Source organism: Anguilla rostrata, chromosome 2 (assembly GCF_018555375.3).
Source record: "Anguilla rostrata isolate EN2019 chromosome 2, ASM1855537v3, whole genome shotgun sequence".
In the NCBI taxonomy this organism is placed as follows: Eukaryota; Metazoa; Chordata; class Actinopteri; order Anguilliformes; family Anguillidae; genus Anguilla; species Anguilla rostrata.
The window spans coordinates 694,094-720,427 of record NC_057934.1 but is presented as its reverse complement, the minus strand read 5'-3'; the positions used below and the strand labels follow the sequence as shown (position 1 = coordinate 720,427).

The 26,334-nt window shown below is 41.2% G+C and overlaps 3 protein-coding genes and 1 long non-coding RNA gene across 9 annotated transcripts in view; 1 reads left to right on the top strand and 3 right to left on the bottom strand.

Moving 5' to 3' along the window:
* Positions 1-12,259, top strand: part of LOC135243040 (zinc finger CCHC domain-containing protein 24-like) — a 48,992-nt gene extending 36,733 nt beyond the window's left edge. Inside the window, exons 3-4 of the mRNA XM_064314502.1 lie at positions 553-717; positions 5,253-12,259. Coding sequence (XP_064170572.1) covers positions 553-717; positions 5,253-5,366 — 279 coding nt within the window. The 3' untranslated portion in view covers positions 5,367-12,259. The remainder of the gene's footprint in view (positions 1-552; positions 718-5,252) is intronic.
* The window catches only part of LOC135243050 (uncharacterized), a 28,524-nt gene extending 12,233 nt beyond the window's left edge, over positions 1-16,291 (bottom strand). The window contains exons 1-3 of the long non-coding RNA XR_010326546.1: positions 16,010-16,291; positions 15,576-15,872; positions 5,011-5,137 (exon numbers count right to left, since the gene is read on the bottom strand). This is a non-coding gene — a long non-coding RNA (uncharacterized LOC135243050). The remainder of the gene's footprint in view (positions 1-5,010; positions 5,138-15,575; positions 15,873-16,009) is intronic.
* Positions 16,292-16,747: 456 nt separating this feature from the next.
* On the bottom strand, positions 16,748-20,548 carry LOC135243044 (peptidyl-prolyl cis-trans isomerase A-like). The gene is made up of 6 exons (XM_064314516.1): positions 19,956-20,548; positions 19,160-19,190; positions 18,950-19,038; positions 18,599-18,695; positions 17,439-17,514; positions 16,748-17,348 (listed from the first exon to the last, which is right to left on the bottom strand). Exons 1-6 carry the CDS (start codon positions 20,100-20,102, stop codon positions 17,213-17,215), a joined length of 576 nt encoding a protein of 191 aa, XP_064170586.1. The 5' UTR covers positions 20,103-20,548; the 3' UTR covers positions 16,748-17,212.
* A 1,028-nt stretch (positions 20,549-21,576) lies between these two features.
* zmiz1a (zinc finger, MIZ-type containing 1a) overlaps positions 21,577-26,334 on the bottom strand; it is a 143,741-nt gene continuing 138,983 nt past the window's right edge. For all 6 annotated transcript variants that reach the window (XM_064314448.1, XM_064314483.1, XM_064314457.1 and 3 more), the window contains one exon: positions 21,577-25,876. In XM_064314448.1, the coding sequence (XP_064170518.1) occupies positions 25,769-25,876 (108 nt within the window). In that variant the 3' untranslated portion in view covers positions 21,577-25,768. The remainder of the gene's footprint in view (positions 25,877-26,334) is intronic.

Sequence of the window (26,334 nt, the reverse complement as noted above, 5' to 3'; positions counted from 1 at the left end):
GATAAGATATTGACAAGGTTAAACCCCATTAAATAGCACACGCAGGACCACAGCTTAGAAAGGACTGCCAGGGTTAAACTCAGTGGCCAGAACGCTGTGTTTGGCCATTATTAAAGTCCAGAAATGGCCTTTGTCATAAAAACGCTCTGCCCAGCACTTAACCCTGTGTAAAGGTCACAGAGGTCACGCCGGAGCGCTCTCACGTTTCTGGTCATTTAACACGTTAGCACAGCGCTAACTAATGTCAGCAATCCATCTGCAGCACTTTGAAACAGGCCGAGAAGGTGGTGTTGAAGAAAAAGAGCAAAACCTAATGAAAGTGTTGAGCTGATGGCCTGTAGGGTGAGCGCGTTGAGTTAAAGCCCTGGGCACCAGCATGCCCACCGGGCACCGACGTGCCCCCGCGATGCCCACAGGCCCCACGATGCCCACCGCCATGCGGCGCGGTGCCTAACAGGCCCGGACCTCTCTCGCTGAGGGCTGAGTTCGGCAGGGCGTTCTCCCGCGTCCTCGTGCGGTCAGATCTAACCGCGGCTCTTCTCCTCTGCCCAGGCCCGGCCGAAGGGGGAAGGCCTGACCCCGTACCAGGGCAAGAAGAGGTGCTTCGGAGAGTACAAATGCCCCAAGTGCAAGAGGAAGTGGATGAGCGGGAACTCCTGGGCCAACATGGGGCAGGAGTGCATCAAGTGCCACATCAACGTTTACCCACACAAGCAGGTATCTAACCTTCTTTCCATACTCATCAGTAGTCATTCACACTGATTCCCAAATATTGACTTTATTTGGACGGTCCAGCCAAACAGATTTGCCCCCGCCCAAAAAAGTTGTTTAAGTTATTTATTTCTGTAAGCAACACACACTAATCTACCCCCTCCCCACTCCTGAAACCAACTTAACATGGATTGCAAGTAATAGTAAAAAAAATATATATATATATATATATCATCAGACACTCCATTTGAATCCATTAATATTACACAGAATGCATGTAAAATGCATTGTTATGTTGTGCTTGGCAAATGCTCAAGGATAATCAGTGGGTGCCTATTCTGAGGGCCAGGTCACCGGTGTGTATTTTCTGTTTTGGGACCGTGAGCAGCACTGGCCAAAGGTCCGGCACGGGAAGGAAATGTCCTCACTACGGTTTCCCGCAAGCTTTATCGGCAAAAAGCAGAGAACACGCAACAGCGAAACGGTTCAGAAGCTCTCCAGGGACCGCTGACTTGTGTAAAGCGGCTTTCTGTTGTCGTTTTTCAGTCGTTGCAAGTTGTAATTCTTGCATGTTCAGTTTTGCCATCTTAAACGTTGGTGTACTTTATTGGTCAGCAAAGGCTCGTTTCACGGCAAACCGGTTGGAAACAAGTGCATTCTGTGCAGAAGGGATATCGTGACTTCTGTGTTTATGTACTGGAGAAGAGCTCCCCTGATCGAGCTTCTGTGTCAGAAATAAACTGATATTGAAATAAACTGCTTCTAAATGCAGGCAGGGAGAAGAGAGAGCATGTAGAAAAACCTCTTTCACTCTTCAAAGGCAGCTGAAGGTGCTGCTGTAAGTGTTAGAGCTGCTATCTCTCTCTGGGCTTAATCTCAGGAAACTCAGGATATTCTGCTCTGCTGAAATTTACAGAAGGGAAATTCAACAAAAATCATACAAATTATATTTCTGGAAATATTTTACAATTTAGTTTTGTCATCCAAGGCACTTGTATTATGTTAAAAAATAATTTTTTTTTTTTTTTCCTGTCGCGTGCCCGGAGGATGAACGTGGCTTTTATTAGTGATAATTCCCAGAAAGCTCAGCTCGAGACACGGGATGTGCCCTGCACGCCATGGGCTGTCTTCATTTTCACAGGAGCACATTTGTTTTAGTATCAAAAATACAGAAAATTTTACGTTTAAACAAAGAATAACTGTGAGCCGTGTTTTAAGTTTGATTTCGATGACAGAAGAAAGTCCACTTGCTAGTGTTAATGACATCCAGAGACAGATTGCATGATGGGATCACATTAGATATTTCCTTGGCTATTTAGATGTGACCCGTTCTTTTGGTCTGCTAAACTTCAAACAATGGCTTCAAATGCTTTTAAATTAAAACCTTCACCCTTAAACACATAGTAGAAGTAAACGTTTTTTTATTTTACAAAAAAGAAAACATTTGAAATCTCTGATTAGTGCTTGAAAGACTAGTTACTCAATCCCCCAGCTTCGTTAGACACACGAATCACTTCACGTTACTGCGGGTGTTTACTTGGGGAGCTGTTCTCTTGTGATGTCAAAAAAAAAAAATCACACAATTTGTCTGTTTGCAATTATGGCAGGGAGAAAAGCTCGGGTGTGAGCACACTTGAGTGCACTTTGTGTTTTCAGCAAACATGCAGCACACTTAAATGGACATAGCAGTGAGAACACAACAGCAAATATTAAAAAGAGAGTAACACTATGGACTGATATCTCCTCTTTAAATCCTCCAGAGAGCCTGAACACTCCTGAGCTGTTGGGCTTTGACAGGCTTAAGACATATCCTTCAAATGGTGGCAAGATTTCATTTAACTTGGCCATATCTCATTCAAGCTGACAGAGCACATGAATCGTACACTATATGTCCTGTATTCCCTGCTATATGAGTATGTAAAATAGAAATTTAAGCTCCAAGTACACAGCACAGGCCTCATACGTAGCCTTCGGATCACTGCAGCCAACACACGTCTCAGAATCTGTCTGCTGAAGACTCATTCGCAGCTCTAACCATCTGTATCTGCATGAGCTCCAAAAGAGAAAGAACTAAGAGTTTCACGCAGGCAATACCTCCTTGGGCTTTGCCTCTTTAATTTTCTATCATTTGATTTCCATTTCCGTACGTGTCCAGGAGTAAGCTGCTCTCATTCAGCTGCTGGGTCAGGGAGGTGTGGAAGCCATTATCCTCCCTACTGAAGATGCCGGAAACAAGCGGAATCCAACGCAACAGAGGCCAGGCTCTGCTTTCTGAAATAAACGATGTCTGTGGAGACCACTCACACCATGTGGTGACATTTCTGTAGTGAAAGGCCTTTCTTTCTCAAGTCTTAGTGGGAATTAAGGGGGAAACACGATTCTGTCGCTCTGCAAAATTTATTTCTGTGCTGACTCAGCGCCCCCTCTCTACGTAGTTAAGCTGTACTAAATTCCGTCAAAGACGTTGCACAACTGCGTCCACCTTTCCTCTTGCAACAGATCAATTCATCAAAGTCCCTGGAGCGTATTTACGGGAATACATATATTTTTTAATTTGTGATTCTCTTCAGCGTTGACCTCCTGGCTGCTGGTGAACACACCCCATCTGTCCCTCTGCTCACTTTCTCTGATTCATAAAATGCTGAACATTTATGCATCTGTACTATAAGAGCAATGCACATTTTAATGACTGTTGGGAAAGATCAGATTCTCAATGCTGTTCAGGGGCCAGATTCTTATATAAACTCATAAAATATACGGGTATTTCAGTTTTCATAAAGATTTATGGGAGAATCCTGTCAACACCGGGCGGGAAACAATTTTAAATTCCTGAGGGCGATTCGTTTTTGGCAAGTTTAGCTCGGTCAAATTGTCGAAAGCATTTTTTCCCCACTCGCATTACGTCATCTGAATACAAGTGTGGCCAATTAAGAAACATTCCGACTGGATTTGGATAGTTTTGATAACTGTCTTGGTCCCTTTCAAGCTCCAGGCCTCGCATTTGTCACTAATTGTTCAGTTTTATTCACAACACCTCATTTTACAGACATATGGAACCAAATAATATCTTTTTATCCACGCAAATGACACCTTTAACAATGCTGATCCAGTCTGCCCATTTCCATTTAAAATACAGTAGAATTTTTTTTAAATAGAGGCTGGACATCCTTCACAAGATGTTGCAAATATATTTTGGCTTGTCTTGCTTCACAGCTCAGCTTGTTGTTGATCCTTAAATTTGGCTAAGAATGCTAAGAATTTCGTAAGCTAGCTATTGAACCAAATAAAAACTGCCCTCGCTAGTTAGTAATGTGGCTAGATTTTTTCGTTCTATATGCATCAGCTGAAAGTGTAAAGTTGTCGGTGACTCTGCTTTTCCTGGGTGTTCATATTACAGGCCAGCAGGAGGGCAGGGAAGTGTTGACATAGCTTCTGTGACCGTGACCTCTGACCTCTGTGCTTGTTTGCTTTGAGAAAAACAATAAAAAATCTCAGTTCTAGTTTAGTGTCGGCCAGATGAATGGGGGGAAAGTGATCTGTACTGCGATGTGAAACTCACTAGAGGCATGGACTATATCTGCACGCCTTACAAATCAGTGCAGCGTTTCTGAGCAACTCTGTAAAACTCCTGAAAAACGTTTTAGCCATAATCCATTCAGTGACCGGCTCCCTAAGAAGCAAACACCGCCTGATATGAACCAGCGTCAGTTTTGTGCGTTTGTCTTGTAATTTTAAATATCACTTTTATATGCATGATTGCTTATGATAGTTGTCCAAAGGATGTGTTGGCATGGAAACTCATTCAGTGTGTGCTTGTACCCAGTACCCCCCCGGCTTTGCTCTATCAATAAACACTGAAGTCTTGGCCTTCATTTTCAGCACAATTTCAGGGTATTTGATAGAAAAATAAATTATGGTATTGAATTTATACTTTCTAGAACAGCCAATGACACTCTGCTGTAAATGTGGACACAGTGAAGGTCTTTTTTTAAACGAATACAGCAAAATATTCATTACAAATGTAAAAATGTAGGTGACTCTTTATTTGAATTGTTCAAGGTCATCCAGGTTCGACTGTACTTGAATTTAGAATAAACACTAAAATAATTTTTTTCCTCACTTAACCCAGCCAAATTACTTAAGACCTTCAGTAACAGAATAAAGAACAGAACACAAAAGCACATTCACAACGCTTAGTGCTGAAAGTGCAAACCAGTCAACCAGCTCAACACAGTCCTTGACTCGGTGTTCCTTTTTTACAAAAGGGACAGTCAAACGAGGAACATAATGAACCCTTACCTGAGATGTCCACGGTTCGAGGGCGTGACCTTCAGGTGAAGGTGCAGGACCAGCTCTGGGAAACAGGCCCGCGCAGGATGGTGCGGCTCACTGCGTTTCTCTCTCCCTCTCCTCCTCGTAGAGACCCCTGGAGAAGCCGGACGAGTTAGGGTTAGGGTTACAAACACAGCGTGTTGACCCTGTTTCTCTCTCTCTCTCTCTGTCCGTCTCTCTCTCTCTCTGTCCGCCTCTCCTTCTCCCAGCGGCCTCTGGAGAAGCCGGACGGGCTGGACGTGTCGGACCAGAGCAAGGAGCACCCGCAGCACCTGTGTGAGAAGTGCAAAGTGCTGGGGTACTACTGCCGCCGCGTGCAGTAACCCCCCCCCCCACCGAAACGACCACCACGCCGCGGGGCTCCCCGGTTCTGCCCCGGTTCTGCCCCGGGTCTGCCCCGGTTCTGCCCCGGTTCTGCCCTGGTTCTGCTCCGGTTCTGCTCCGGCTCATTCACACGTGCTCTTCCTCTCAGAAGGGGGACCGTGCCAAAACCTGGTTATACGTGCAGCTTAAACACTAACGGGCCTTAAGAAACAAACACCAGTGCCACGCGATGCATTCACCAGCGCATCTGTGCACCTGAGATTTTTAACCGTTGTTTTTATAACTGACGATAATAATAACAGTAATGATGTCACTGACAGTTGTAACCGATCAGCTCACGCCGGTGTCTGTGGGTCAGTTCCCCGTGGTGTCTGTTGTTTACAGTTTTCTTTGTTCCCTGGCGAGAGACACAAGCAGACTCGCTCAGTATTTTTACACCCTTTAGGTTTCGTACTTTAATGAGGCTCCTCATGTCTTGTGCCGCTCGTTGGGCCAGCAGCAGCACATCTAATCGACTGTGAATTAATTTGGGGATCCCGAGGAGCGCCCTGCCCTTCTCCCCGGCGCTGCCTGTGTGTGTAATACCCCAGAGCCATGCTCTGCTTATGGCTCTTATTAGTTTTGTTTATGTGTAAACGTACTTGTTTTGAGTGGGACAGACATATACATACACACCTTTCATATGCACACACCATCTACTGTAGATGAAACAGTCATGCTTAGATTTTTTTTTTTTTTTTTTGGAAGTGTGAACAAGCTAGGCAATTAATTTGTATATGTTATCAAAGTATCTGGTGGTCCCTGAGCTAGACTGTGTAGTTAAGTTAGGAAGACACTGTCTCATGAAATATAAATTTTATAGGAAAGATGTGTTTCCATAACATTTTAAGATACATGGCACAGAACATTTCATTTGAGCATTGAGCCAAACTCACACTTTTTTATAAAGAGTTTGGCAACAGCTCACTGCTAATCCAGAGAAAACTACGGACAGAAAAGACTGGAGACGCGTGTGATTTGATCCTGTCTCCATGTGTTTACATTGAACAGTAAAGTGAGAAAGGGATAAGAAATATGTTTTTATGGATTAAATCTCTTCCCCTGCGGGATTAACATACAAACCATTGGTTTCCCAAAAAGTGTGATTTACGCAGCTCGTAAATTGATTTGTTTCTCTGCTCATTTTTTTTCCAGGAATTTTGCTCTTACACTTAGCTGTAGTTCACCCACAGGGACAATTAGTTTCAACATCTCAGTTTATTTCATAGATATATCAGACACCTACAACAGAACATCTTTCACTGCTTTGAGCTGCTTATTCTACATTTACATGTGTACTCTTGCTCAGGTCAGCTGCACTGTCGAAATAGGAAATGTTCAGGTATGTAGATTTTTGGACGATATTTTGACTTCAAAGTTTATCGCTTAAATTTGAGCTTATACTTGATATTATTTTAACATCTGACACTTAACCTTTAACATATAACATTTTCCATGCTTAGAACTATAGAATTCAAACGTTGCAAAAACAAAAGCCTTTTTAGTGATCTTGTGCATGTGTAATCCAAAGATCTACTATTATTACATAGCATAGGGCTATGTACATAAGGCTAATTACTATTAGCATACGGCCAAGTACATCCCTGTTAGATTCTTTCATCACATCTAGAAAGTACCCCACTGTGAAACTGCACAGGAGCATACTTGTATGAACCATATCCGACTGTAGTAATTGGTTGTTGGTGATTTAAATGCAGGGTTTGGCAGGGAAGACACCATACGGATGTTTGAAGGCGATACGGTGTTAAATTGAGCCACGTTTCAGGTCTTGAGTGTTAAGCATGTGGACATGTTTAGCTGTCCTTAGTAGGTCATAGCTGTGTAGTCCGATGGTTTCCTAAAACTACCGGTCCTCTAGGAAAACAGATCTGAACCCAGCTGTTTTGTGAAGTGATTTTTGCCCCCCACTCTAATTTGAAAATCCCCCTTTGTAGTGTTACATAGAGACAGAGATATTTTGGTGGTGAAGGACAATGAATTGATTAAAAAAAACAATGAGAGATACCGTTCAATAAACTCTCAATCTACGGAGTGTCTGTTACGACCCCTGATCTGTACTACAGCATGTTTGGAGGGATCAGGATTATTTTGATTCCAATTCGTCTTTCATTGGAGCCATTTTGATGCTCACTTAAATGAACACTGCATCTGGCAAGTAATACATTTTAATTAAGAATTTATTAAAAATTAATTTTTGAAATTAGCCTTATTATGAGACATGTTTTACTTTTAATTATGACGATGGTGATATTTTACCAAAGAATCCATAAACAGGTAGTTATTGCTATAGTCAAAAGGGAGTATCAAATAAAGATGACTTATGGCTTCTATTACCATTAAATCCAGTAATTCTATCCACACTTCAGGCTCAAACTATGTTTACTTGACCAAATTGTATTTGTGATTCAAGCACAACGGGGGCATACTAACCTGTCCCAAAAAAGAAGCACTGCAACACCACAAAAAAAAGAAAAATTATATTTTAACGGATTTGCCAAACTACACTACAATACACATATCCAAGTGTTAGGCTGGGAAGGCGAAACGCATTCTATGGCTGGATTCTCAGTTCTCATCTGATCTCCAAGCAGATGCCAGAGAGAGACGGAGAGAGAGGGAAAAGAAATCTAAAGGGACGCTGATAATTGTTGTAAAAGAAAATAAGAGTGAAGCACGGAAAGTCATGTGTAATATGAAAAAGTTATGTTATTCAAAGATGTTTATGCTTGTGTCAGGTTAAGGGGATGCTAAGATCCAGGTAGGCTTTCCTGACTGCGTTTCTGTTAGCATCTGCATACAGCCCCCTGAGTTCTTCATCAGGTTCTCCATTCAAACCCATAATAACGCATTTCCTGCTTTATAAACAAACGAGAAGCACCAAGATATTACTTCCTCAGTCATCTCGTCTGAGATGTCCCCCTTTCCTGACGTTAGTGTAATCAATGTCTCTAGACTTTTATAGTGTAATCAATATCACTTAGCCTCAGGCTAGATTCAGCTTTAAAAGGGATTGAGAATCAGTGTTAGTTTCAACATGCAGAAAGAGGCATGTTTGTGTGTAAACTAAGGCTTATTGTCTAATTGCAGTGCACTTTGATCTTAACTTTAACACATACATTTTGGCAAGTTTGTTCTTTATGTGATTGTTATGCATTTTTATTTATTTCAGTAACCACCAAACTCGCAGTGTACTGTACAAATCCAAAAAAAGAGAAGTCTTGTTTAAAGCTGTTACTCCACTCTAAGGATAACATTTCCAAGCATTTTGATTATACAGAGACTAAGAGAAATGTAAAATTTAAAAATATAGCTTTATATTTTGTATGAACCTCAAGGGACTCTTTGTGTCTCTCGGATAAATGTGTAATTTCACAATTTAGTATCAATTACATAAACTGTATAATGCATATATCTAAAGATGTACCTAGTACTTTTTTTCTATTTAGTTTTTTTTTTGATAGCTACATAATATATTAAATGAATATGTAAGCAGTATGTAAGGGTAACTAAACTTGAAATACTTACAGTGGATCATTTAAAATATTTTAGCCATTACTCTTTTTGTGCCATTTTTAATACAGAACTAATATTTTCCCTTTCAATTTGAAATGCCGACTGTAATGTTTGGCCTTTCACTGCAGCTTCTTCCAAAATGGCGGGAGGGGGCAGACGAGCTCAGGCTCTCCACTAAAGCGTGACACAGCGCTGCGTTTCTGACTCCAGAGTCCGTCACGGACGTGAAATTTGTTTGGAGTGCTGGCAATGCGAGAGCCCATGTGACCAAACGAGTCATGCTGGCGCAGTGAGCTAGGGGGCGCTGTGGTCCACAGTCACATCCGGCATCGTCAGGGGGGTCCGTCTCCACACACCTGAATGCCGTGTGTGTTTACAAAGTGGGTGGGGTCCGTCCCCACACACCTGAACGCCGTGTGTGTGCATACAGAGAGGGTGGGGTCCGTTCCCTCACACCTGAACACCGTGTGTGCGTACAGAGCGTCTGGCCTCCTGCGCGGTCGGCAGAAATGCAGGCCCATCAGTCAGCTGAGTGGAGCTGAGATTAGAGTCTGCTGGCCGTGAGAGCTCATCTTTGATTAAATGTTAATTAGTTTTAAAAATAAACTATTCTGTATGTGGAGGATTTTTTTAAAAACATCTGAAAACAATGTGGCATTATCCTTGGCATCGTACAGATGGGAGAAACAATACAAATAACCCAAAGTCAGGGCGGACATGTTTGGCTAGCTCATCATTTCCTTCACACCATTACTGACGTTGGCTCGGAGCAAAAATGCTCTACTGGAAAAAAAAAAACAATCAGCATAGTTGTCATGGAAATAAAGACGTGTTATTCAAAGCCAACATTAAACACCCTCATTCCCATTTTTGCAATTGTATCTGCTTGAATGTGCAATCTTTGTTTTTGAAACAATCTATTTCTAACACTCATGGACAGCATGAAAGCGTCAGTTTTATCAGCTAAATAAAGTTTTTGGCGGATGTGGTGAGATTTTAAATAATGAACAGACTGCCTGCAGTGTTGATGTTTGAATGTGTCTCGAATGTGAACTTGTGGAATGTGAAATTCTCACAGAAAAGCGTGGCTTCAAAACGTGACGTCACACGAATGTTAAGACCGCCATGGGAGAGGAAAGGGCTAGTGAAATTATTTTTGCTAACAATTTAAGTAATTTAATTTCTCGCATTTTCTGTAGCTGCAATACTGTAGTAAACAGGCACACATGCTGCACACAGATTACACACACAATTTGTATTAACAGGAAACATTCAGACCATAAACAAGTCTGCATTACATGTCCCTGTGCGCTTTTAGAGAAGTTCTTAAATGTAATGAGAAATGCCTCCTGAAGCATTTTTTTATGATTGCACCAAGTCTTGCCAATGACTTTTGTTCTTATACGATTTCTGTGAAGACTAGACATAGACTGGCTCATATCTATGGGGAGTGATGAAAATGTTGTGACATTATTTTGATATTAATATTTTTGTGCAAAAACAGTTTGTTGCCTTTTAAAGGTGTTTTTTCTGTCCTGTCCATTACCTTTAAATGAGAAACCGTCCTCATCCCACACGACTCCCACTCCCTTTAAGGGAATTGTGCTAAACTGACCTCACACTAGTCACAAGGGGGCCTTCAAAATCTGGAAGCCTCAGGACTTTCTCCAGTCCGATATCCCTGGGCATACTAATGTAATTAGTGGAATAAAATGCCACTCTGTGAGCCACTGATGATGTCTGGGAGAAAACTCGATGAGTGAGCCAGCGTGCCGGGGATGAGCTTGCAAAGCCGTGCTACACAGGGCTCGGCCTTTCAGTGAACAACACAAACACTCAAAAGCTCGCTGACACATTTTCCTTGAGATACGGATACTTGACTTTTGCTGTTTTTTTGAGTGTTGATTTTTCCTACATATGATGTACGTATTTTGGGAAAATACTTCTCTTTTTTTTTTATTTTTTAGATTTGAACGTCTTTAGAGCAATTGCAAGCCATACAAGACTTCTACCCCTGTCAGAGATTTTTTCAATTACTATTGTGTGTATATATTTGAAGGCCATCATGTTAAGATTTATATCTGTTGTTTTTAATTGTTAAAATAGCAATAGAGCTTTTTTGTTGTCATAAGGGCCTATATTGTTGAAATATAAACTAAGCTGGGAGTTTTTCTTTGATGTTTTACAATCTGAAGTTATGTCCTACAAAATATATTTAAGGAAGGATTTTTACATTACCTTTGTTTGTATAAAATATGCAACAATACTACACTATGAAGGAAATATTGATGTCTACAAAGATTATTATATTAAGGTTGGTACATAATTCTTAAATACCCTTGCTCTTGTAAAAGCCATTTTTGTTTGTTATATGGATGAAAATATTATCAGTATTATCTAACCAGTTACTATATTATTCAAGTACTGAATGTGCTTATCAAATTATATATATATGTGTATTTTGGAAAGTATGCTATTATTTTGAAGAGTAGTATTGCAGTATTGTGGCGCTAATGTCGACATTACTAGCTAACATAAGTACTGATGTAACATTTATCTTTATGCAAGTTTGTATTTTGAAGAATAAATTAAAAAGCAATAGCCTTATTGTACTCTAAGATTCAGAACAGGGCTAGCACTCGGGACTGCTGTCCTGCTAAAGAAACTGTGAGCTCTCGTCTGCAATAGGAACAGATGTAAAGGAACTAGTGAGGACACTTTGTTAAATGTATTGTGTGAAATATAGAACACAGGATTTCCATTAAGCGAAAGGAGAGACAGTAATTATATATGTTGCATGCGCATGTACTCATTTACGATTGTTTGGAAGTGATAAAAAATATTTTTTCTTATACTGTATATGTGTAACATTAGTACATTCAAGTAGATTGCCACATATTCTATTTTATCAATGTGTACATTACTAACTGTACTACCATACTCACTACATTGAATGTGTATATTGAAGTAGATAGCCTAATTCATTGTAACACAGAGTTTCTGTTGTCTCCTGAACGTAGCCAAAGTCAGGATGATCACAAACTGCTTTATGATAAATTAGTTCACCAATGTTTACTTGTCTTAGTTCCTTTAACTTTTGTAAAGAAAAGTTGACTAATGCTAAAAGAAAATGGGCAAGACACAGAGGGGCAAAGAAAGTGTATTTCTGAGAATGAACAAAGATAGTAAACCTCTGCTGTTAACTGCCCATAAATTGGCATTCCGGAATGTGCCTTATTTTCTCATTAGAAGTGGAAAGCTCGCTTTTTTAAAGTGCTTTTTCAGAATTTTAGTGCTGAATAAAACTATTGAAACAGTACCGTTTTGTTCTCGTTTATTTGGTCGTTATTTTGATTCAGACTTCAAACACAAAGTGAATCATAGAAGGTTGGCAGTTACCAGAAGTTTGCACCCTTTACAACTTTATTATTTTATAACACCACGTTTCCAGATATGTCTACATCCATACGCTTTCATCAGTTATTGTAATATTACGTGCAATTTGATTTACACAAAAAAGGGGCGATCAAACCCCAATAAACCAATTTTTATATCCCTATCATTCCATTCCCAATTCAGACTACTAATTGGGTTTATTCTGATGGTACCATGTGGATCTATCTCATTTACTGAGTCAGTGCAAGCCATCTTTATTTTGCATATCCAGATAAATCATTAAATATTAAATTACACATTATAGAATATAGTAATGAAACTTGAAAATGACTCTAAGACTAACAGGGAATGTGAAGGGCTATCCCACAATCCACTTCACCACACAGAATGACATTACAGGTGTTCACTATATATAGGAAGATAAAAACAAGCCGAGTTTTGATGTAGAAATATAGTCATCCAGCTTGACCAGCCAGCTTTTTAAAAAGGTGCCACAGAATGTGTTCCCAATATCCAGCAAAGGCTCACAAAATTAAGCGAGCACTACTGATATTTTGGCTGCATTACATTAATTTACATTAAACTGTTGTCTACACTGCATTAAAGTGCATTAGCCTGATTATTATGAGAGGCAGAGTCAGACCTGGCTAAGAACACTCCAGCCCAGCGATGTGGCCAGTGGATCGGACGCCTCCCTCTACAGACTTTCCCTGGCAAGGCGTCCGTGGCACGGCACAGGACACCACATAGGCTGCCTCTCACCCAAACCAGCGCATACCCCAGACCCAAACCAGCGCATACCCCAGACCCAAACCAGCGCATACCCCAGACCCAAACCAGCACATACCCCAGACCCAGACCAGCGCATACCCCAGACCAGCGCATACCCCAGACCAGCGCATACCCCAGACCCAAACCGCATCACAGCCCCGTTAGGTGATTACACAGAACCGGAATGCAAACAGCACCAGCGATCGATATTAATTCTGGAATCGGATCTGTCCAGAACAACACACCCAGGCTGCATGTGGCTCCATTTAAACAGTGCAGCCCGGTTCTCACAATGTGTGCCCCATTAATGCCATAATCTGCAGCCAAACTTTCCCTTTTCCAACTGGAAGAATGGATACTTAAACAAAACAAAAAAACTATTTGCGCAAAAATTAGAGAGGTTACACAATGCACACAGTAACATTGTATTGCAACCACTCAAAGTTAATTCACTGGTGTAAGGATTAGGGTCATGTGTACCCCACACACAGCACCTTATTCTGTTTGGGGGAATTAGATGCAGGGGGATGAAAATGCCCCCCCCCCCCCAAAAGAGATAATGGGCTGGTCCACAGGAAGGGGAAGGGGAAAGACGTGTTTTTGGCGGTCTAGTTAATAATACAGCACTGTGGGATGAAGACTCTACTGTTTCTTTCACCCATCTGATTTCAGAAAAGGCCCAGTTTGTGAGAGTCGATGGAACCCTGTTCCATTTGACAGCGCTGCTCAGAGTTCTCCTGTGGGGGGTGGGGGGGTGTGACACGCTGCACCAGCAGACATGAGGCTTTGCTACCTCTTCTCTCCAGCGTTGTTTTGGCAGGGGTGGAGCCCTGTTTTCTGCACCCCTTCCCCCCTCTTCATATTTGAATATGTCCATCAGAGAATACAGACAGCTACAGGAATTTAAATAAATACCTAAACCAAGAGCAAAAAGCCTTAATATAGTCTTTTTTCTGTTGCCTTTTTCCACATAAAAAGTAACAAAGGATCTTTTGTATAAAAGAAATCTTATCAGCCTTACTTTTAATCCTCATAATCAGCAGGAACAGCTGCCAGGACAAACTGCCGTTACTGACTTTCCAAGCTCAGTTCACTCAACAATGTGCCAACAAAAATTAAAGAAGCAACCAGTCTCAAAAAAGCTCCACATGGAACAGAACTTGTCTGCGCACAACTGGGAATGTGCTCACAAACACCCAAACCGATTCAGCTGGAGGAAAACTGCAGAAAACATCAGTTAAAACAGGCCTATAAGTACAGAAGCAGAGTTAAGCAGAAGGACACACAGCTTGTGACTGGAGTGTGCTGGTAAGTAACACATCTGTCCTTGCGCACATTCTTACTGAATGCCAGATATCACACAATCAGATGGACAAAAGACAAGGTGGTGCCAAAAACCACACAAAAAATAAATAAATAAATAAAAAATAAAAAACTGAAAACAGACCGTGTGGGAATTAAGTTGTGGAGACAGTTGTTGAGTTTCTGAAAAATTCCAGCTTAGTATTGTCTGAGATCTCCTCTTCCAAATATTATTTTTGAAAACTCCAATAATTGAGGCCAAATGTTAAAGGGCAATGTTCAGTTTGGATATTTGGAAAGGTAGCCTATTTAAAATGCTGGTCTCACGGAGAGGGTGATTTAGACCATTGTTTAGTCCGTGAGTCATCATAGAGATCTTGCCAGCTAACTACAGTTAGGCCTATAGCAATCCCACAGCAGCTTACTGTAATTGTGAACAGAACTAAATGGAAAACAAGAGAAATAATACCATAATAATCATAATACTGAAACAGGTAGAAGACCCACCTCTTCTTCAGGAATTTAACTGGCAATTCATCTTGCATATCCCTGTGCGCTCAGCACTCTTACTTACGTAGATAATTACTTCTGCATTGCAATATCATGTTTGATGGATGTAGCTGGCTATACTGTATGACTCCATGATTTGTTTTATTTATTATTCTTGTGCATTTGGTGTGCGTTACATTTTGCTGTAAATGCAATGATGTATAGCGTGATGATTTGCTAACTAGTGACAATTTAGCCTACAAAGCGTAACGCACATTCAGAATCAGTACCACAGTCGGCAATGTGTGACAACTAGACAGCCAAAGAGCTAGGTCGTACCTCACTAGTTCTGACTGATTCAAAATGTTGTTAGTTCTACTACATTACATTCTGCTAGTTTTGCCATGTGTAGTTAAACATCTCTTGCTGGCTAGTTATTAGTATACTGATTGGACAGGAAAGACTTAAAATGACGATGACGATCAATGAGATACCATGTACGCTAGCTAACGTTGGTGAGGTCAGAAAACTAGCAGTAAAATAAAAACAGATACAATGCAAAATAGAGAACGTTGTCAGTAAATTAGCTTCACCAGTAATGTTTGTGATGAGGTTAACGTGAGCAGCTCAGGACAGCCAGAAACACAACTGTAGTGTCAGTAGTTAAAGCCACTCACCAAAATATCAGTCCAAGGCGCTCCAAGTCCAAGTTCTTCTAGGCCGCTTCTCGATCCTCATTGATGCTCCTCCTCGCCGGTTCCCGATTACACTGACGCCCATAGGCTCATAATTGTACGGCTGTGGTGATTCCTGTCCATATTTCAGTGGTATTCAACCTCATCTGTCTCCATTGTGCGGTTCATCTTTCTAGTTAAACACTGTAGCCGACGCCATCTACTTGCATGGGCTCCCTTCTGCTACATCATTTCGGGATTTTTCTTACCGCGTTGGGCCTGGCTGTTGGGCGAGTGCCCCTGCAATTAAGCGTCAGTTTTTAGTAACGTACCTGAAATTCATTTGCTACATAAATTCCCCACAAATTGTCACTAAAGATTATAACCTAAAAGTGTGCATTAATACATATTTTTGTTTCAGTGAATTGTGGTTTTACCTTTCAAATTTAACATCTGCAGTGTAATTCCTACTGACTCTCCATGGCCTTGGCTTTATTTACACAAGACCTGGGCAGAGAGATAACATCAGTTACCCACAGTCACGGGTGGCTACAGCCGTCAGCCTTGCTGGTTAAGGTCAGAACTCTGTATTCCCACCAATCTTCTGAGCAAAGCCAGTATCAGGAGGAGCCCCAGCCCTGCCTTTTTAAGGATGGATGCTTGGGGCTGGGCCTACACAGCTGGCTCACACTAGAGCCTCCGTGAAGAGCCAATGGGAGAAGGCTTGGGGGACAGGTCAACAGGGGGAAGTATGGAACCTGTCCTAGAGCAAGGCACCTCCACATCCTGGAGATCAGCAAGTTTAGTCAGGGACTGATTATGACTTATTCAACAACCAACATTCCAAATTGGCCATGCTGTCAGCGTGTACTCCTGTTTGTCCTTACAATCAAAAGACGCTTGCAGCATTTGCAAAATAATCTAATTATGGCTCAAGCCACTTGTAGCTGAACCAAAAATGCATGGTGGGCTCCAGGAAATTACAGTATAGTTGAGTTAGGTTAACAAAATGTAATTCAAAATACTTCAATACACGTAGTAGTTATACACAATGTAAAACTTGGAATGACCATCATTTTAAAAAAACAATAGCAAAGCAGAGTAAACTCAAAAAGGAAAAAGTGCTGTGGGGCACTTGATAAAAATTCCAAGAAATAAATCACACAGTTACTTGCAAAGTTGAATGCAAAGTTTAATTCCAGATGCCACTGTCAATTACAGTAAACATGCTCAGGTCCTATGTGAATTCGAACAGAAGTCCATGACATATTTCTGCAGTCTACAAAAAAAAAGAAGCAATCTCATGCCAATCTTGCACACCTGTTCCACAGCAATGTGCATGTTCACTATTAGTACCTACCAAGGATGAGCAAAGACAAGCCCTTTAAAGTGGAACACAGAAATAGTTCATTTTATATTCATCTGATTCAATCATGACCACCCCCACCCCCTTCCCCATAAACCAACAGTGTCACATTTTAATCATTTTTACACACACAGGGAATGCAAATCAGTGCACCTTAGACAACCTGGATCACGTGCACACCTGAACTACACACTAAAAGAGATTCACGGTTTGTATTTTTTCCTGATTTATGTTAAATTCACAGTTGATGCGATTCTGCCAGAACCACGTTGCGCTACTTGAGCTCCCCGCACTCCATGACGGTGATCCTCTTGGAGGTGCTGCCGGACCGGGACCCGAAGGACTCCACCTGCTTCACCACGTCCATCCCGTCCTTCACGTTGCCAAACACCACGTGTTTGCCGTCCAGCCTGAGGGCCAAAGCAAAGCTCTTCAGAACGTCACCGAATCACGGGAAGCTTCAACCAGCCATTTTATTCTTTCATCAAACCCCTACATACCATTCTGTTTTGGACGTGCAGATGAAGAATTGGGACCCGTTTGTATCTGGACCGGCATTTGCCATCGACAGCACACCTAAACACAGTGAAGGGGAGTGACAGGATCAAATTAAATATTAAAATAGGTCAAGAGGCTATCATGTTACATGACATGTTAGCACCTAAGGGACAGCACACGTGATTTACGTCAGAGATCTATGGCTGGCAATGGGAGGCAGAAGAGAAAAACCAACAGAGCCAACTCAGCAGGGGACGTGTTTGCAATACAGGGGGTAAAGGGTTTAACATGATCCCCACCATGATTTCTGACACACAAGCGGCCATTATTTTACCACAGTATTTCACTTCTGGAATCCGTTATGCGTTTAAAAACAGAGTAACAGGACCGGTACATGTAAGGCAGAACAGCGTATAAACAGTATTATATCAGCAAATTGATTCCTGGTGGGCGGTTTAAAAAAGTAGGTCACCATCCAAGCTTTCGCAAATTCAATATCCACTTCTTGTCTGGGGAATTGGCCCCTCCTATTGGCCGAAACGGATATCTGTTGCTGGAGGGAGTTTTTCATAAAAACAGAAGATCATGTCACTGGGATTTAGGATCACTATTTACTCCAACAGTTTTACTTCTGCTTTTTAGATTAAACACCAATATTAGCAAAGTGCTACTTTTTATTCACAAAATGTCCCCTTTAAATGATTCTTGAAAAATATGCACAATCTCTTTTTAAAAAAAGAAAAAGTTTGTGCTCAACAGGTCAAAAAAGGGCAGAAGGAATTTGGCTTAAACTCTGCATAAATCTGATAAAGGGACTCTGCACACCAGATCTAACCTGCTGCTATTCAATGCTTTAGGTTGTGTGTTGTAAATCACTCTGTATAAGCCCTTCTGTGAAATGCCAAAGTAATATAATGTCAACTCTCGTAACATCTCTCACGCGGTACATTTGAAATACCACAAGAAAATGCATCTGCATTATTAAACTTATTTACAGAACCTAATTTCACCCATTTGAGTTTGTGAAAGATGTGCTTTAGAAATGTTGCACAGTCATTTCAGATAATATACTGATATGTCAAATGAACGCTGTCATGCTATTTGACAGTAAATGTTTTTGATAGTGAAACGTTTTTTTCAGTAAATGCATAAACGTTCTTACCTGGTCCAGTATGCTTCAGTTTGAAGTTCTCATCGGGGAATCGGGGTCCATAGATAGATCTGCCCCCAGTTCCGTTATGATTAGTAAAGTCGCCACCCTTGAAGCACAAAGTGTATCAATACCAAAGAATATCTGAATAAATCATGTCTTACTGTGAGTACTTTTTTTAATTTTTTTTTTTTTTAAAGACGCATTCACATGGCGGCATTAAAATTATTTTACACAAGGTAAATGTCAAATGCAGCATGCGTGAACTTGTTCAGCCGTCACGTACAATCACCTTTTAATTCAACCCTCGTTTCTCCAGGCACCAAGCACTGCTATTCAAGCAAGACTAGACAACACAGCTACCTGGCACATGAAACTCGGAATCACTCTGTGGAATGTCGACCCCTTGTATCCAAAGCCGTGTTCTCCCGTGCAGAGTGCCCGGAAATTCTCTGTCGCAATAAAATATACAGAAAATTCAATTTAAATTTCATTAACAAAACACGTTAAGAACTCCATGTCCAGACACGGCAATCATTAGATTAGACTTCGTTTACGTCAGTGTGTTCCCACCTGCAGTTTTTGGCACAACATCTGCATTTAGCTGAAAAAAGAAGAACTCCGTTACAAAGCGTTCGGAAACAAGAGAATTGAGTGTATTTATCATACAACAGCAAGCGTGTACTCCGAATAATTTATACAAGGAAAGCATTGACACCAACCCAATACAAACGCCAAACTTTTCTATATTGCAATTATACGGTGTCGGCAATATAGCTGAATAACATTCTTATTACAAAAAAAAAGACCGCCAAAGTGGTATGTCAAGTCGCTAGCCAGCGAACTAAAGTGACCAGGTAACTTATCCACGTTAATATTACCTAGATAGGTTAGTTGGAGAATGAGACTGTCATTTATTTGCCTATTTCATTATGCGTGGAGCACGGCCATTCGGTCAATGCGCTGCAACATTTTAGCTACAAAACAAATTTAGCGGGTGAGCTAATTCATATTAACCATGCGTCTCCCAAGCAAGCTCACTCTACCACTGCTCTTGCACTTGACTTCGCGCTTTCCTTTACAGTCAAGCTAAATGTCACGATAACACTGCAAATGCCACTGTCTGGTGTTAATACGTGTCCATAAGTATTTTTACGGGTAGATCGAATACCGGCAAGCTCTACTCTTAATGTACATTAACCAAACTCACTCGACAACATCATCTTTTCTAATGATGTTGGCTCTGTAGATTTTTGAAAAATCAAACAAACAACGATTTTGTTGACTACCTGTGGAAGTTAGCTAAAGGGCATCCGACACGACCGACTCATGCTACATAGCGGTTATTTAACAGCGTACTGCCACTTACTTCGAAGGTGACTCTCCCGAGGGGCTTGTTGTCTGCTGCGATATCAAAGTAGACAACTGGGTTGTTGGCTGGCGGTCCAGTGGTAAACATTCGAGCGGCAGAAAATGCCATTGCACAAAATTTAACTTGACTTCTTATTCGCAACATCGTGGTTCCTTTTGCTTAGACAGCAGCTTGCCTAGCATAAAACTGCTAACGTTTCCAGGAAGTTAGTGCGCCCGTGCGGAGCATAGACACGCACACTGAACAGGCACCCCTTCAGTTTACCTAAGATTGTGAAGTCCCGGAAGTAAGCCTGGACAGCGCGTGTTGAGGGCAAAACATTGCCGCTCCAATTAAAGTGAATGAGGAATATCAGGCAAAATTAAAACGTCCCTGACGGTATGCTGAAACTCAATTAACGAACGTTACGTTTCGTATGAAAAGCACATTGCAAAAATATGTTTTGTGTAACAAAATATGCATATTTTATTAAATATTTTCCAAAACGCCCATTGTTTCAGAAACACATGCTGCACATAATGAAATTTATGATCACAAAAATAGACCGATGAGGTTTTCTTAGGTTGTTAAATCACCTTGGTCGTCCAAATTGAATTATGGTTTTTGCCCTCCAGCATGCACAGTAGTGTCTGTGTACACTCTATGGTGCGAAGACACCATAGAGCTCAACTACTTCCTTCCAAAAAGATACAGGCCCGTGAGGAAAGCTCCACTTACTCTACACCAAGAGGGGTGCTCACGCAAAAACTGTATTGAACAGGCAGCAGTAATTAATTTAATAACGACTTTATTTATACCATTAAATGATTTGTTTACAACGGCAGCATACTGCCATTTGTCTGATTTGTTGTTTGTAATATTGTTCAGAGTTCTGCACCAAGCGCAAACAGGCAACGAAGCAGAAATTAAAATACTAAAAAAAGTAGACATTTGCGCCCTCTAATGTACCGCAGATATTTTACAAATGCTTCACAGCAGTACAGTTTTGACAACAAACCGTTAAGTACAATTACATACTGCACAGACCACCAAACATATCCTGATACATCAGTTACAAATTTCATTGACTGATAAATCACAATATAATTAATGTTCAGGAAGTGTTCAGTGAAGTCTTTAAAAAGTATTGATGCTCTCAGACGACTCACAAGTCACTCAGTCAGTTATCTGCAGGAAATACTATAGCTAGCTGTGCATTGCTAAATGCAGGAAAGGTACCTTTAAAATATTGTGACTACGTAAGAATAAGACGTGATTATGGCTCTGAGGTGTAGGAGAGGTGATACAAATAGTCTTATTCACCTTAACTCTTAACCCATCACCTGTGATAATTAAAAATGTGTATAAAAGTAAGAGTAAATGGCAGTAAATGGTAGTATTACTTGTTCAAAGTTGATATCTTTCATTTTAAATAGAAAAAATCAAGTAAACAAAAATGATACTCTTCATATTCTTAGGTATTTCTCTGCCCAGGTATAAAATGTTTGACAGACTTAATATCTATTGGCACTTAAAATGTACAAGCTACCATTGTAAGGTTGAATTAGTAATGGGATGTGATGAGAAAAAGTTTCTTCAAGAAAAAACATTTATAAAGAACCACGTGGACACCATGGTATACAGGTATCATCTGAATACATATTTATTAGATAAATATTAGGTTGTCACATCATCTAACTACATACAGTTCTGCAAGACTAAAAATCACAATTAGTTTATTTTTTCTGACCAGTTTAGAATATGAAATGATTGTACATACAATGTACAAACATAAAGACAATGGCCACTTTTGCATGAATCACCTTAGATTGTACCTTTTAATTTATTTTCTTTTTGCCTGATCATGATATCAAAAATTGTACAAACTATGGATTTGGTTACAATCTTTTTGAACCCCCCTCCCCCTCCAGCCCCCACTCTCTCTTCACCTTTCCGCAGTTTTCTCTTCATTAAACGCTTATTTCCTGTAGCACCTTAAACATATGCAGGTGAGAGACTAACACACTTAGGCTAAATATTACATGTAGGCAAAACAAAGTTGTCGTTTTTTTTTTCTCCAATTCCATCGATAGAGAGGGACAAAAGCATATTACATAAGGGAACGAGTGCTGAGGGAGTCCACAGACGATAACAAGCAAGACTCATTTCCCACACTGAATCACTTCTGATAGGGGGTTGCAAGCTTTTTTTTTTTCCAATTCTGAGGAAACAATGCAGATTCCTGAGGAAAATGAACACACTTCTGTTAACATGTTTCTATAGTCATTTACATATATACATGCCTCTCGCGAGCCTCTTCACCATGGCCAGTCCTGTCCTGAAGCTCAGGTCTAGCCCTGATGGAGAGACTCCAGTCCTCCAGTTTTATTTTTATTTTTCCCCAGACACAAGTTTCCTTTTTGATGATTGTGCAACTACAGTATGCAGAGGTGCCTAATACATGGAAATGGCTCGTACATAAATGTAAGCGAAATGGAAAATAATAAGTTCAAATATGACTATTAATATATACAGAAAGGGGGAAGGAACGAATACGGAAGTACATCTTTAAAAGATACACTGCTCATTTGACTCAGTTCCATACACAATTTTCGGTTACTGTACCAGCACCATTGAGCTATTTTAATCATACTACTTTCTTAAATTGGAACGTTTTCCAAAAAGCCATATGATTTATATTTGTATAATGCTCCTTTTTCAATGCACGGCTGCATTAAGATAAACCAAATTAAATGAGCTTGTTAACCTTAAATTTTCATTAAAAAAAGAAAACATAAAAATAATTTACAAAACCAGAAAGCAACATTTAAAATGAGATACAAAATTTGAAGGGTCTTCGCCGTTTACAAATGTTGTATTTTTCTATAACAAAAATAAAAAGTATATCATATAGGTTTATTTAACATAAGGCTGTGATACATTTTTAAAATACCACTTTTACAATGTGACCTTTAAATGAGACATCACCACGGCTCTTCCATCACATTAAAGCAGTCAAACCACAGCGCTTTCCAAGCCTGCTCACTGTGTTTGCACTCCAGTAAAAACGAAAGAACGAGCCATCGTGAACCGAGTGAACCAATCACTGCCTCTCTACAGACTCTGAAAACCGTGACGTGCTCATGGAAGGATTACAGTGGAATATTGCTTGATCAACAGCTGAAGTGACGCAGGATGATGACGGCCCACACTTTTTGTTCAGGGACACTGAAATCGATTTCAGGGGGGGTAGTACATACTACTGAATGACAAATTATGGCAGAGAAAGACCTGCTTGCAGATTCTGATTCTACTGCTGTACTGGGGGTATGAAAGAACACACACACAAATATAACACTAAAAGCAAGAAGACCTGCAACACATAGCTTATGAGAGACTCATTGATTGATTCCTGCTATACAGAAGAAAGCACGTTTGTTAGAGTGGGGGTAGTACTGGTGCTGGGGGGGGTGGGGCAGGGTATTAGACAAGCAGTAGATAACAACCATGGACAACCAATCATGAACAGGATTAATATCATCTAAGACAATACTAAAATATTCACAAAAGTATTTACAATAGCTTTTTAAAATAATACATTTGCATACCGAACAGCGCTTTTCTGTTAAAATGAAATTGGAAAAAAAAGATGGAAAAATCTCATACAGTTCCGCTTCCAGATATCAGACATTTGTTTAAAAGTATCTACATAGAAACACAGGGGGCTACCATATATTTATGCTTCAGTGACGAATTGTGTTTCTCTCGGCTTTTCTCTCTGTCTTTGCGATGAAACAGTAGCCCCATTTCCCTCCATCCCTCCCAAACTTTGGTGATATAAAGCAATTTCCCAACAATTACCTAACTGTGATGCATTTGCAGCACTGCAAAACAACAACAAAAGAGATTAAATAATAACAATAATCATTACAAAAATGAACAATATACTGTAAATATCAGAAAATAATCCCTTCGGAGAATAGTTAGTGTTAAAATTAAATGAATGAGAACAAAATAGAAGACAGAAGCAAAAAAACAAAAAAAAAAAAAACAAGCTGCGATCAAAGTCATTGATAAAAAGCACGCCATCTTAGCTCCGAATATCACTAAACAAGGGTAAAATTGGCACACATGCACTTTTTATACCACTTACTGTACATAATCCATCAAGGAGAGAGACAAACGGCACAAAGTGAGCACGCAGGCGACAGTGGGCTCATGCAGGAAAGCACAGAGGAGCGGCTCTAGCTCTGGGGGCTCAGTCTGTGGGCTGGCACCGGGGGCTACGAGGGCTGCAATAACACCCCCACTACACCAGCCCCCCCTTTCCCTAGTATTCCCTCAGCTGTCCCCAGAGAAGCTCCCCTGCCAGGTAAGATAGGGACTGGATTACTGTGTAACAGTCTTATACAAAAAAAGCTGCATTTCACTGTGTGGATATAAATGCCCATTACAGCTACGTACAGAACACAGGTAGGCGCAGTTTTCAGATGATCACAACATTTACCCAGAATCCTCCTGTGTGTTTCTTTTTTTTTTTTTTTCATTTAGTGTAGTGAACATGGGGTTTCCATATTACAAAAATAGCAAACAAACAAAAAACATAATGCACAAAAATTGCCAAAAACATCTATTTTTTTCCCTTATCTGCATCATGATGAAAATGCGCTTTCAAAATGTGATGAAAGCCTTTGAACATTTAAAGACATTTGTTTTTTTTCTTTTAACTTTACAGTGGGAACATAAAAAACAGAGTTTAACAAAAGATAGAAAAGGGGGCGATTTCTCCTGCAGACTGTTGTGTTCTTCCCTTTGAGCTGTTCTCTACTTCACGCGTTTACAGTTTGTCGTTTATCTTGTGCTTTTAAATGGCGCTCGGTGGAAAAGCGGTGCTATTGTTCAGTTGGACAAAAAAACCTGTTATTTGGGAAGCCATATTTCATATTTCAGTAATGTTCAAAGGGGATACAGACACTGGCCAGGATGGGCACGTTTTTTTTAGTATTTTTTTTTTACATTTCTTTTTCTTCTTAAAATGAGAAATAAAATAAGAATAAAAAATGCTACAACACTTTCCTAGTGTTCACACAGAACACTGTGTGACATAAAAATGAACTGAATATAGCTGCACAGTTTCTTAATGTTCAGAGATATTACTTTATGGCAGCCGGCAGGACTGCCACAGCTGCGTGTTTGCAACCACGCTCAGTCAGTTTGCTCCGGAGGATGAAATGTTTGTAAGAGGAGGAAGAGCGAGGGAGTGCAGAGGAGGAAGAGCGAGGGAGTGCAGAGGAAGAAGAGCGAGGGAGTGCAGAGGAGGAAGAGCGAGGGAGTGCAGAGGAGGAAGAGCGAGGGAGTGCAGAGGAAGAAGAGCGAGGGAGTGCAGAGGAGGAAGAGCGAGGGAGTGCAGAGGAAGAAGAGCGAGGGAGTGCAGAGGAGGAAGAGCGAGGGAGTGCAGAGGAGGAAGAGCGAGGGAGTGCAGAGGAGGAAGAGCGAGGGAGTGCAGAGGAGGAAGAGCGAGGGAGTGCAGAGGAGGAAGAGCGAGGGAGTGCAGAGGAAGAAGAGCGAGGGAGTGCAGAGGAAGAAGAGCGAGGGAGTGCAGAGGAAGAAGAGCGAGGGAGTGCAGAGGAGGAAGAGCGAGGGAGTGCAGAGGAAGAAGAGCGAGGGAGTGCAGAGGAAGAAGAGCGAGGGAGTGCAGAGGAGGAAGAGTGAGGGAGTGCAGAGGAAGAAGAGCGAGGGAGTGCATCTTTGTGTTTGTCAAGTACTGAGTTACGGTCCGGTCAGCGGCTGCAGTCCAGTCAGTCCAGCGAGCTCTCGGGACGACGGCCCCCTCAGTTGTTCTCAAAAAGCGAGAGCAGGTCGTCGTTGCTATTGCTCGGGAGGTCCGGGGGGTCCAGGTAGGACAGCAGCTCGTCGGGGTTCGCTAGCTCTGGAAGAAGCTGCGGGAGAAACAGAACAGAGGATGAAACTGAGGGGGGGGGTCTCTCCCATGAGACGCCGCTTCTCTACGTCTCACCACACACAGGGACAGGAAGAGAACTGTCGAGGCAAGCACAGCTTACGCTGGACTCCTCTGTCACTTCCTGTGCCAACAATCACAAGCATTCGCATGCAACGTTCCATCTCCTGTTTTTAAAAAAAACAAAAAAACATTTATCTATTGCACACAGACCCCTCTTCTTCACAAATAAAGAAAAAAAAATGCAGAAAAGTCTACATTGCAGCAGCCGCTGGGCAGTGAAGGGAGCATTATCAGGAGGAAAAGGGTTAGCGTGTTAGCGGCAGACGCTAGGTAGCGCGTGGGGGAGGGGGCACAATGCTGGCAGGTAACAGCCCAGGTGCCGAGCGATGCAATGAGACTTTGGGGGGGTGGGGCGGGGCGGGGGGGGGGGGGGGA